This window comes from Cololabis saira, chromosome 20 (assembly GCF_033807715.1).
Source record: "Cololabis saira isolate AMF1-May2022 chromosome 20, fColSai1.1, whole genome shotgun sequence".
In the NCBI taxonomy this organism is placed as follows: Eukaryota; Metazoa; Chordata; class Actinopteri; order Beloniformes; family Belonidae; genus Cololabis; species Cololabis saira.
Window position 1 is genome coordinate 11,977,363 of NC_084606.1, and position 12,232 is coordinate 11,989,594.

Below are 12,232 nucleotides of genomic sequence, written 5' to 3' on the forward strand. Positions count from 1 at the left end.
ATGTTTTATGTGGACCCCAGGAAGATTAGCAACCACGACAGTGGAAGCTAATGGGGATCCGAATAAAGAATAAATAATAAAGAATAAAGTTTTATCTGCGTTTTGGACGCACCCTGCTTCTCTTTTCTTTTCTTGCTGCAGAAGATCCCAGGCTTTTATTTTGAAGGCCAACCCTGATTTGCGCATAAAACTGAAAGTTAAGTAGTAGAAGTGAATGATCCTACCTGGATTTCCACGGCGTCTGGGTGGTTCTTCCGGAGGATGCAGGTGCTCGTGGTGTCCGTGGTTCTGCTGCAGGGTAAGAACACCTACAAACACACCTGGCTGCAGGTGAAAACCCCCTGAAATGGGAACTACTGAGTCCTGATCTCCGATCACAGTCCGGAACGGCCCAGATACAGGGTTCTGAGACGGAACCTGGTTCTGGTCGGGGAACTGTCCGCATTAAACTGATCAATCTTTAAAAAACAAAATGTGGCGTCACGAAGAGGTAGTTTTTAGTCAGAGTTGTATTTTAAACGATTTGTACTGTTGCCAAACAACGCCACCCTGGGAGTTTCACCCAGGGAAATTAAAGCAAGCTATTTCAGAAGACAAAAAGCACTCAGGTTCATCACAAAGGGAGGCAGAGACGGTGCTTCAATTTATACAAAAATAGGTTTGTTTTTATTCAATTGTTTCGTTTTAAAAATGATCTATTAAAGGAAATCATTCGAGGGGAGGTTTAAAAAGGGGACCAATCAGGGCTGAGACTTTCTGGTGTGGATGGGTCAACTGAGAGGGGATACTTGGAACACCACACGTGCAATAAAATAAATAAAGTGAAAAACTTAACACAGCACACAACAAAAGGCAGGGGCACCACCACCGGACACCAATCCACCACCGTCAGCTCAGCACCTGAGAGGGAGGAAATCAGAGGACAGTTAGGGAACAATTTGACAAATTAACACAAATTAACACAAAAAGGAAATTAATAGACTTAAATTAAATGTAATTAGGCTCAACAATCACTTGCTGGCCACTCAAAATATACAAAATCACAAATACCTAAATAAACAGAACCAACAAACACACAAAACAACAACTAATAAACCAAGTCCCACACTGTTTTCTCTCACATACACACACACACAGACACTAAAATGTGGCTCAACAGCAAACAGCGTGCGGAGCAGCAATACGCCCAGCCAGCCAGCAGTCAGCCAGGCAGAGTGAACACGGGCCGGGTCAGCCGTGACAGCGGTGGTTAGCTCGAGCAAGCAGTCATTCAGCAGCCCAAAGCGGCGTCCGACGTCACGGAGCTCCGAAGCGACACGGTGCTCCGGCAAGACAAAGCAGCTCCAAAAGAAGGCAAAGCAGCAGGGGTTTAGCGGTGGCTACATGGACATCTTTAACCTATAATAAACAAACATAACGTAAGAACCTACAAGTGGCTGGAGGAGAGACCCATTGTCACTGAACACATACCGATCAGGCAGTCCTGGCCAATACGGCATGGAGAGAGGTGTAAGCGCAGCCCATGCGCAACCGGCAGTAAACAGTGAGTGGCGCACAGAACGGTGAGCAGCATAAGCAGCATGCAGCCAGCAGCAACACCCAAGAGAGCCTCTACTACACAAAATAACTATAATTAGCACTAAATGGGAGAATCGTGGAGAGAAGTGCAGCCGCAGCTCACCTACCACCCAGGGGCGGAAGCGACGGACGTCAGGTGACAATGAAGCCCAGCCTCCGGGAGCAAGAGAAAGACAGGTATGCAACTCCCCTTTTATACCGTCACTAAAAGTGACGTCACAGGACCGAGGACTGTCCTGCTACAAAAAGTACACTTGTGGGAAGGTTCTCTGAGAAAAAAAAGGTGTTTCCTGCCTGGGACCCTGCTGGAGACTGAGCGTGTGTTCTGGTGATTCTTTAAATGGACCAGAACCGCCGAGGACGCGCTCACCCGACCGGGTCGTTTCAGGTCGGACACATGTCCGTCTCAATAACTTACAAACAGAATAAAAGTTAGTTGTTAGGTCGCGTGGTTTGGAAGCTGCTGATTTGCAAAAGGAAAGGATATATTGTGGCGGACACAATGACGCACAATTACGGACCTCGCACGGGTCACTGTTTATATTGTTGCGTGATTACGCACCTTCTCTGTCTGTTCTAATTCCGTGTCTGGAATAAAGGCTAGTTGTCCAACCTCTTGAGTCGTGCTTCATCCTGTTACAATATTTTATTTAAATATATGTAGGCTATATTAAACTAAAATAAGTTATTTAATACAAAGTTGCCATAGGCTATGTGTTTCTTGATGTATTAAATTTGATTTAACCTGGAAAACTCAAGAGATTTTCAACATCATCATGATACTTTGCCACAAAGAAAGACCTAACTGAGGAGCTGACCGGTGGTTTTAACCTTGGTAAAAGTGTCCACATGCTGGTCCAGAAAGTTCTGGTGTCCCTGGACAGCCGTCTCCTTCAGCAGCTCTGGTCCACGTCCAGTGTGGTGGACACCATGAAACCAACCGGAGGGACACTTTTACTGGCTGAAGACACCTGAGATATTCGTTACAGGACACTTTACACGTCACCATGGAAACGTGATTTTATTAAACTGTTAGAGGAACCAACTCATTTATAAGTTTCATTTAGAAATGATTATGTTGAACCAAACTTCCAAATCTGATTTTCATTAGTCAGCGTTCAGTAAATCATAATTTAATACTTTCTCTCTTTAGCTTTGTCTTCATGTCGGACATACAAAAACTCTGAACACACCTGAACACACCCTCCAACATGACCTGACAGGTGTGAACCTCCCACCACGTTTATGAGTAAGTTCATCTGCAGGAGGAGACACTTCCATGGTGACGCGTAAACACAACAATCAAACTAATAATAATTTATTCTCTGTTAATAACAAGTAAACGGCCTTGAAATCCCTGGATCTGTACCTGCGGTTCCTCTTCTGACCACTAGGGTCCAGAACTGAAGTTCCTCTGCCGACCGCTAAGATGTGGGCCTGCTGTCCCTCTGACCTCCGCTAGGGTCCAGATCTGGAGCTGCGGTTCCTTTTCTGACTGCTAAGATCCAGACCTGTGCTTCTCTGCCGACCACTAGGGTCTAGACCTGCGGTTCCTTTACCGACCACTATGGTCCAGATCCGGAGCTGTGGTTCCTTTTCTGACCGCTAAGATCCAGACCTGCAGTTCCTCTGCCGGCCGCTAGGGTCTGGACCTGCATTTCCTCTATCGACCAGTAGGGTCCAGAGCTGCACTTCCTCTGCCGACCGCTAGTGTCCGGACCTGCGGTTCCTTTACCGACTGCTAGGGTCCGGATCCGGACCTGCTGTTCCTCTGCCAACCGCTTGGGTACGGATACGGAGCTGCGGTTCCTTTTCTGACCGCTAGGGTCTGGACCTGCGATTCCTCTGTCCCGGCGTGAGCGGTCAGAATAGGAACGGCAGGTCCGAATCCGAACCTGGACTTTGCTTCTCGGCATCATGAAGAAGGATGCCTGACATCTGGACAAACTGGTGAGGAAGGAGGTCTCTGTTGTAGATGCAGAATGGGGGAGCCTGACATCAGTGGCAGGGTGGCAGATGCTGGGTTGACTCCTGTCAATCATGGACTACCTATCAATCCAATAATTACTTGTACCTTTTTTATCTTAAGATGTAGAATTTGTAAATATCCATCTGTCCTGTCGATGTAGGGTGGACGTTGTGATGTAGGGTAGAGGTGGTGGTCTCTGTGCTTTGGGTAATCATAGATAGCCCGGTCATGCTGTGGTCCTCATTGATCCTTTATGTGCCTCTTTCTCTCAGTTTCCCAGCATGCCTCTGGTGTACAGGTTATTGATGGTGAGGAGTCAGTCCAGCTGCCCTGTCAAGTCAACATCTCTGTTTCCAAGGACTCCACAGTAGTTAGGAGCCGCGAGGAGCTCAAGTACTCCATCGTACACATCCGTCAGCAGACTCGTGATGACCTTATGGAGCAAAACAAACGTTACAGGAATCGGACTTCGATGAAGATGGACGCCCTCCAGACAGGAGACCTGAGCCTGACTCTCAGGAATCCTACGATCTCTGACGGTGAAACCTACACCTGCATCGTCCGCAGGTTTGGAGAAGAGCTTAGTCGAATCAACGTGCTGCTGGAAGTGAAGGGTCAGTGGTGGATGTGGGTCACTTCTGTAGATCAGAACACAACTTTACCTCCACATCTGAACAACTGCAGACAGAACTCTGGCTGCAGGAGTCCAGACCGGACTGGATGATCTTCAGCCTGACTTGTGTTTGTGTTGCAGAGCGCCCTCCTCCAATCTGGCCCAAAGTTCTGCCAGCTGTCCTGGTTCCCCTGGTTCTCCTGGCCTCTGTCTTTGGTTTGGTCTTCTATCTGCGATACAAAAGAATGAAACACAATCCAGGTGGGTCCATGTGACAGTGATCTAAGTCTTTGACCGCTTGTAATCTTGCTCTTGAAGAGATATGGTCTTCAGCGTAAGTTGTTCCAGTCATTTCGTCCTAGTTTCTCACAACTGACTGAAAACAACATATGTAGGTTTTCCATTGTAAAATGCATCTTACAAAATAAAATCTCTGCCTCCTGCAGGCTCACCGCTTGCAGGAGGACAGTATGGGTCGGGGGCCTAGCGACAGTAGTGGCAGCCTTGACAGCCGTGGAGGGAGGCTCAGGTGAGGGAGGCTCTCAACCTAAGGAAAGAGATCTGAAGGGCTGGGTTTGCTAATGTGACTCTTGAGGCGGCTGCCAGGTACCAGCAGGCCAGGCAAGCTGCGGTTTTGGTGCTGAGTGGCAAAACTTGGGTAGGGGAGGACTTCAATGAGACCACTTTCAATCAGCTCTGAGAAGGTCATAGCAAACCTTCAGGTGGCTCATGGGAAACAAAGCAGCGTTTCATCAGCTTTTGTGTACAGTGGCGATGAAGGGCTGCTGACTGCGAGAGCAGTTGAGGATCTTCTCAATTCCACAGAGGACGCTGAATCTTTTAGAGATAGACTCACTCGTAAATGGGGTTGAGGGTACCAAAGTGGTTTAAGCAACCAGGGTCCACCTTGAGGCTCTGAATGTTGAGGAGATTTCTCGGTTGGAACATTGCATGGACATCCATGTAGTGTCTCTTTACTGGTAGGTGGTGTGAGCGCATCCACTGTGGACTCAGAAGAGGCATTCAGCCGTGTTCTGCATTATAGAATAGTGCAGTGTTTCTCAATCCTGGTCCTCGTGAGCCCCTGTCCTGCATGTTTTAGATGCTACCCTGCTTCAACACACCGTGATACATGGTTTATCCTGTGTCATCAACAGAGTTGTGCAGACCTTGGTGACCAGCTAATGAGGAACATTAATTAGAATCAGGTGTGTTGGTGCATGGAAACATCTAAAACATGCAGGACAGGGGCCCACGAGGACCAGGATTGAGAAACACTGGAATAGTGCAACCATCGTTAAAGGCCCTTACATTCCCATCCAGTTGGGCTGATAGTATATAGGAAAGATCTCACAATCCAGAACTGCTCATTTTTGATCATTAACAAAAGTGATTAAGAAAAACCCCAGGTGTCTGTTCAGCACTGTAGCCAGACTAAAGGCTGAATTAAGCTTCTGCGTCACACCAACGCAGAGCACACGCCGCAGCCTGACGCCGTATTGAACCCTTCGGACTTCTCCGTCTCTCCATTTGGTCGTGGTGCAGTACCCCCCGCGACCGCTAGTTAGCGATCTTTTTCTGAACTGTTTATCCGACTTTTTCCAGTCACAGTGAATCAAAGAGATAAGGACAACTATTGTGTAAAAAAAATCACACATAAACGAAAAAAAGAGCCCTGAAAGTTCACGACTGCTTCAAACCGGAAACCGGAAATGCGTTGCTCCTTTCAGGGTTGACATTCCCCCCAGCCTTCAGTTTCTGTCTTGCCCCGCCTGTGTCCCATCTGCCCTGATTGTGTCTGCACCTGTGTCTCGTCATGTCTCGTTATCCCCTCAGTATATCTTGTCTTGTCATTCCTTGGTTCCCTGTCGGTCCGTACTGTTTCTTCCCTCTGTGTTCCTGTGCCCAGTTTTTGATCCCTGTGATGCCTTGAGTTACTTGTTCCTGCTCAGCAGCGCTTTTAGTTCTTTGTTTTTGATAAATAAACCCTCCGGCCTCCTACTCTGCTTTCCTGCACACGGGTCCTCAACTACCACTGCATAACAGAACGGACAGACCCCATGGACCCAGCAGGAGAGACTCTGGATTTGGGGGAATTTTTCTACCCCAACAGAGTGGAGTTCTTCCACCGCTTGGTGAAGAGGACAGGGGCCTGTTGCCAGCCCCAGCCTGCTCTCGTCGGGGTCCTGGACGCACCTCACTTTGTTCCCGAGGTGGTCTCGGACGCACCCCATCCTCTTCCCCCCTTCTGGGGAACACGCCTGGCTCGAGGGGGGCCCAGGTGTCTTCGACCCCAGGGGAGGCGACGTCGGCACCCGCCCCCTGTTCCTGTTCCGGCGGTGGTCCTGGACGCATCGCCCCCTGTTCCTGCTCCGGCGGTGGTCCTGGACGCATCGCCCCCTGTTCCTGCTCCGGCGGTGGTCCTGGACGCATCGCCTTCTGTTCCTGCTCCGGCGGTGGTCCTGGACGCATCGCCCCCTGTTCCTGCTCCGGCTGTGGTCCTGGACGCATCGCCCCCTGTTCCTGCTCCGGCGGTGGTCCTGGACGCATCGCCCCCTGTTCCTGCTCCGGCGGTGGTCCTGGACGCAACGCCTCAGCCTCAGCGCCGAGGACCCGGGTTCCCCCCGAGCCAGCTCCGAGGACCCTGTCTGCCCCGAAGCCGGCTCCCCGCATCCTGTCTGCCCCTGTTCCGACTCCCCGCATCCTGTCTGCCCCTGTTCCAGCTCCCCGCATCCTGTTTGCCCCTGTTCCGGCTCCAGCTCCTGCTCCTGTCCCTGTTCCAGTGGTGGTCCCGGACGCACCTGTCCCTGTTCCAGTGGTGGTCCCGGTCGCACCTGTCCCTGTTCCAGTGGTGGTCCCGGTCGCACCTGTCCCTGTTCCAGTGGTGGTCCCGGACGCACCTGTCCCTGTTCCAGTGGTGGTCCCGGTCGCACCTGTCCCTGTTCCAATGGTGGTCCCGGACGCACCTCTCCATGTTCCAGTGGTGGTCCCGGACGCACCTGTCCCTGTTCCAGTGGTGGTCCCGGACGCACCTGTCCCTGTTCCAGTGGTGGTCCCGGACGCACCTGTCCCTGTTCCAGTGGTGGTCCCGGACGCACCTGTCCCTGTTCCAGTGGTGGTCTCGGACGCACCTCTCCATGTTCCAGTGGTGGTCCCGGACGCACCTCCCCATGTTCCTGTGGTGGTCCCAGACGCATCAGCCCCTGCTCCGGTGATGGTCCCGGACCCCCCCCAGCCAGCTCCGAGGACCCGTGTCGCCCCCCAGCCAGCTCCGAGGACCCGTGTCCCCCCCCAGCCCGCCCTGGATGTGGACTGTGGGGACATCTGGGATCTGTCCCTTGAGGGGGGGCCAGCGCCTCGGGCCCGGGTACCCCTGCAGCCGGCGCCCCGGACACGGGTACCTCCGCAGCCACGTCAAGTTCCAGAGCCACGTCAAGTTCCAGAGCCACGTCAAGTTCCAGAGTCCCCCTCAAGTTCCAGAGCCCCGTCAAGTCCCCGAGCCCCGTCAAGTCCCCGAGCCCCGTCAAGTCCCCGAGCCACGTCACGCCCCCCACCAAGACCCACGCCAAGACCCAGGCCTAGGCCTCGGGGACGCCCCCCCGAGCTGTCTCGCTGGTCTGCTCGGTCCCCAGGATGGCCCCCGGAACGTTGGCCATGTGTTGGCCTGGGCCCTCCTCCAGGCCCCCTCCACCCGCCCTGGGTGGTAGGCCGAGTGGGACATCTGGGATCTGTCCCTTGAGGGGGGGGTTCTGTCAGGGTTGACATTCCCCCCTGCCTTCAGTTTCTGTCTTGCCCCGCCTGTGTCCCATCTGCCCTGATTGTGTCTGCACCTGTGTCTCGTCATGTCTCGTTATCCCCTCAGTATATCTTGTCTTGTCATTCCTTGGTTCCCTGTCGGTCCGTACTGTGTCTACCTCCATGTCTCCTCGTAGTTTTTGTCCTGATCCTGGTTTTTGTTGATCCTGCTCTGCAGCGCCTGGTTTTTGAAAAATAAACCCTTTTTGTTGCAACTGCTGGCTCCTGCTCTCCTGCACACGGGTCCTCAACAACCACAGCATAACAGCTCCCAAGCGAACCAATCACAGCCCTCTCCGTCTGCGTGTGGTCTGCGTCGCTCGACGCGTAGTTACAAAATTTTCGGGAGGTGCACGTCAGTGACGGCGTGTGGTCTGCGTGGACGAAAACCACACGCCGTAGGCACGGCGCAGTTTTGACGCAGAACCATATTTCGGCCTTAAGAGTCCTGGCTCTGTTGAGACTTGTATTCTTTTAACTCTCAGCAGTGATGACTTCATTAACTTCTTCACCAATAAGATTATTTATATTAAAGAGACAGTTTCAAGATGTCATCTGGACATATCCGCCTGGGTGGGCTTGTGTGGGCCAAACACACGTGAAAGAGATAATATCTCTTGATTTGGCTTGGAACACTGGTTTCCTCCAGGAAGAGCTGGAGAAGGTGGCCTGGAGGTCTGTCCTGCCTCCTTCTGCTGCTCCATAACCTGAAGAGCAGATGGATTAAACATCTGAATGAAGGTCCTCTGTACTGATCCTGTCTGGTTGTCTGGTTGAGCAGTTTTACGGCCCTTCATGTGGTTTAGATGACATCAGATTCAACTCATGCTCTGTTGTGCTTCCAGTCTACAAGTTGGAGGTGGTGAAGGCATCAGAGGGGGAGGAGTCTGTCATTCTGCCCTTTTAAGACCAAGACTCGGCTTCCTCAGAGCGCAACAGTAGAGTGGAGGCGCATCAACAGCGAGGACATGGTGGTCCACGTCTATCGGAACTGTCAACACCAGGCAAGCCTGCAGGACGACTCCCTGCCTCACACAGAGATGAAGGAGAACCCACTGAGAAGCAGAGACCTGAGTCTGACTCTGTATAATCCTCGTCACGCCGACAGCGGACTCTACGTCTGCACCGTCCACAAGGGAAAAGGCAACCTGAAACAGAAAGTCGTGTCTTTCAGTGTTCCAGGTCAGTGCCACAGATGCAGCACGCAGCTAAATAAAATATTTTTTGTTTCAGTTAAACATGATTATTCTCCACCTCTAAAATCACATTGTTGGGGAAAAAAGCACCATTCCTGGTCTTTGGCACACAGAGAGATGTCTCTCACTTCCCAGTTGGGGTTGCGGGATGCTGTTGGATGTGAGTTGCTGATTTGATTTGGTTGTTCTTTGCAGAACCCCTGAAAGTGACCACAGATGTGGGCGACAGTTTCTGGTACAATCGGAGCAACAATCAGCGCAACAATCAGGGCACCAGTCCAACTAACAGTCTGAGAACCAGCCTGAAGGGCATCTTGAGAGGCGTTGGTCAGGAGTGGACTTATGCCGGAGGCTCTTCATATTACGAGTAACGTTCTCTTCCGTGCTACCAAACATCAACGGGAGAACCGTCACACAGGAAGTCTCTGTTTCTGCTTGTCTCTGACCGGTGGGCGTCTGTTTCCTCTGCAGGTCAAGCAGTGATGATGCGGTTCATCTGTCATGTGGCCCGGCCTCGGACGACGTGGAGGAGACGACTCATCGTGCGGACTTCCACTCTTCTAGCTTCCACGACTGGAGACCACAGATGAGCCGCGACGGCAGCTGGGAGAGGGTGCAGGACCAGCTTATGGTTCCCAGGCCTGGAAACAGCAGTTCCAGCACTCGCTCATTCACCCCACGAAGGACTCCACAAGGATTTCAGTGAGAGCTCCCCTGCGACACCAAAGAAGACATGAACCCTCTCACACTGATGTGCTTCCCGAGCATGTGTGTCACGGCCCGCTGCCGTCCTGCTAGAGCAAGCTGTGACTGTACAGAAGTGATGTCATCACCCCTCCCCTCACCAGTGGGGGGTGATGACACATCTACAGCTGTCAAAGGGAAACACTCTTTATCTTCAAGAAGATTCCTCTTTTCAGAAAGAGTCTCTACCCTTTTTCTTCCTGTCTTCGAGGACTGCGGTCCTGCAGGTTTTAGATGTTTCCCCGCATCAACACACCTAATTCAGATAACGGTAATCATCAGCTGGTCTTCAAGGTCTGCACCAGTCTGTCAATGACACAGTCAGTGGTGTCGGGGTATGCTGAAGCAGGGAACATCTCAAACGTGCAGGACCCCGGCCCTCCAGGTTGGACACCCCTGGAGGAGAGGATGTGGAATACAGGACTGCTGTCTGTGGTTTTTATTTACCATGATTGTTGGACAATTTGATTCCAGGTTTCCCTTTTTGCTTTAATAATTACAAATGTGGAGGTGTTGAGTTAAACTTATGATAATAATAACTTTTCTACAGTACATGTCTGAAATTGTTCATGTCCAAGAACCTCTGTGGTGCACGTAGCCTGGTATGAACTAGGTGTTGATGTAGTGGTGTTACCAGGTGCCGATGGTCTTGGCCAGATTAGTGCCCAGCAGGAGGACAAGGTTCCCATTAGGAGCACCTTTCAGCACCCCCAAGAACTCCAAGAACCCTGGGGACTCCAAACTCCCATTCATGTAGGGGAGACAGTTGGAACCTGTTCTCCAACCAAAAGGTGTGATGAAGTTAACTTCTCATCTACCATGGAATACCTCAACATACAGGCTACAAGCTGGGTGGCTGTAAGTACACCTGACCCCAGGATATTCAGAGTGGAACAAGTCTACCTCCTCGTAGGGAGCCTGGTCCCATGTCCATGCCCGCACCTGCACCCAGGACCCCTGGGTGAAGCTCATAAAATTTTAATTTCAAAACTCAATAGATATGGAATCCAGGATAATGCCCTAAAGTGGTTGATCAATTACCTGGATAATAGAGAGCAGTTTGTTTATTTAAATGGTGTCTCATCTACTAAATCAAGTATTTTCTCTGGAGTTCCACAGGGATCGATCTTGGGCCCTTTACTGTTTCTAATTTTCATTAATGACTTACCTATGTCTTGTAATAACCTTCTCCCCTTATTATTTGCTGATGACACCAGTCTTGTAGCTGTCCATGATGGCTTTGAGTCTCGCATCACATGTGTAAATCATGAATTATCAACTGTTCCAGATCAATAAGCTAACTCTAGATGTAAAGAAATCTAACTTTATGATCTTCTGCAACAAAAACTAAACCTTGTGCAAAAGAAGAAGCTAAAATATTAACGGAACTCAAATCCTTCATGTACCACACACAACATTTCTGGGTGTTGTTTTGGATGCAGGTCTAAGTTGGAATAATCATATTAATCAAGTTTGTAAAAGATCAATGAAAATGCTTGGCATACTGAAAAAGGTTTGTCCCTTGATCCATCCCTCTGCTCACTTGACTTTGTATTATAGTTTCCTATTTCCATATATGAATTACTGCAATATTGTCTGGTCTGCAACGTATCCAACTTTTCTAAACAAATTACTGATAATCCAAAAAAATTCTTAAGAACGATCTCTCAGTCTGGTAGACACGAACCATCTGCACCTCTTTTTATGAAATATTCACTATTATCCATTCATAAACTTAATGTTTTTCACTCATGCTTGTTTGTGCATAAGTTTATCAATAGAAAACAAGATCTTCCTGTCACTTCCAGCAGTTTTTTACATTTTCATCTGATTTTAATTCATATCCAACTTGACACAGTGGCAATCTTCATTTACCCTTCTGTCCAACATCTGGTCATCAATTTAATATTACATTTAGATCCAAAACTCTGGAATGACTTGAATGTGTCGCTGAAGTCAACATTATCTTTTACCTCCTTCAGAAAGTTATTAAAAAAACATCTTATTCTGTCTTAACCTTCAATGTCTTTATCTTTAATGTAATCCAGACCTTGTATCCATGTTCTTTTTTACATTTATATTTATAATTTTTCTTTTATTTGTTGTACATTATCTTTGTTATTTCATCACAGTTGTTGATGGGAGTGGAACTCTGTACAAGCCCTTTGTGCTTTGTTCCCTCCTTGCACTGTTTAAAAAAAAATGTGCTAAATAAATAAATGAAATGAAATGAAAGGTTGGCCAACCAGGTTCCCAGCAATGAGCCCCGCCCCCGGGCCTGGCTGCAGGGTGGGGTTTATTTCATTTCTCATAAAATGAAGATTAGAGCTCTACAGT

The 12,232-nt window shown here is 49.7% G+C and overlaps 1 protein-coding gene across 1 annotated transcript; it reads left to right on the forward strand.

The window, feature by feature from the left end:
• The first annotated feature begins 261 nt into the window (after window positions 1-261).
• LOC133420438 (butyrophilin-like protein 2) lies at window positions 262-9,496 on the forward strand. The gene is made up of 5 exons (XM_061710132.1): window positions 262-298; window positions 3,820-4,161; window positions 4,302-4,421; window positions 8,801-9,137; window positions 9,347-9,496. Exons 1-4 carry the CDS (start codon window positions 262-264, stop codon window positions 8,860-8,862), a joined length of 561 nt encoding a protein of 186 aa, XP_061566116.1. The 3' UTR covers window positions 8,863-9,137; window positions 9,347-9,496.
• The last annotated feature ends 2,736 nt before the right edge of the window (window positions 9,497-12,232 follow it).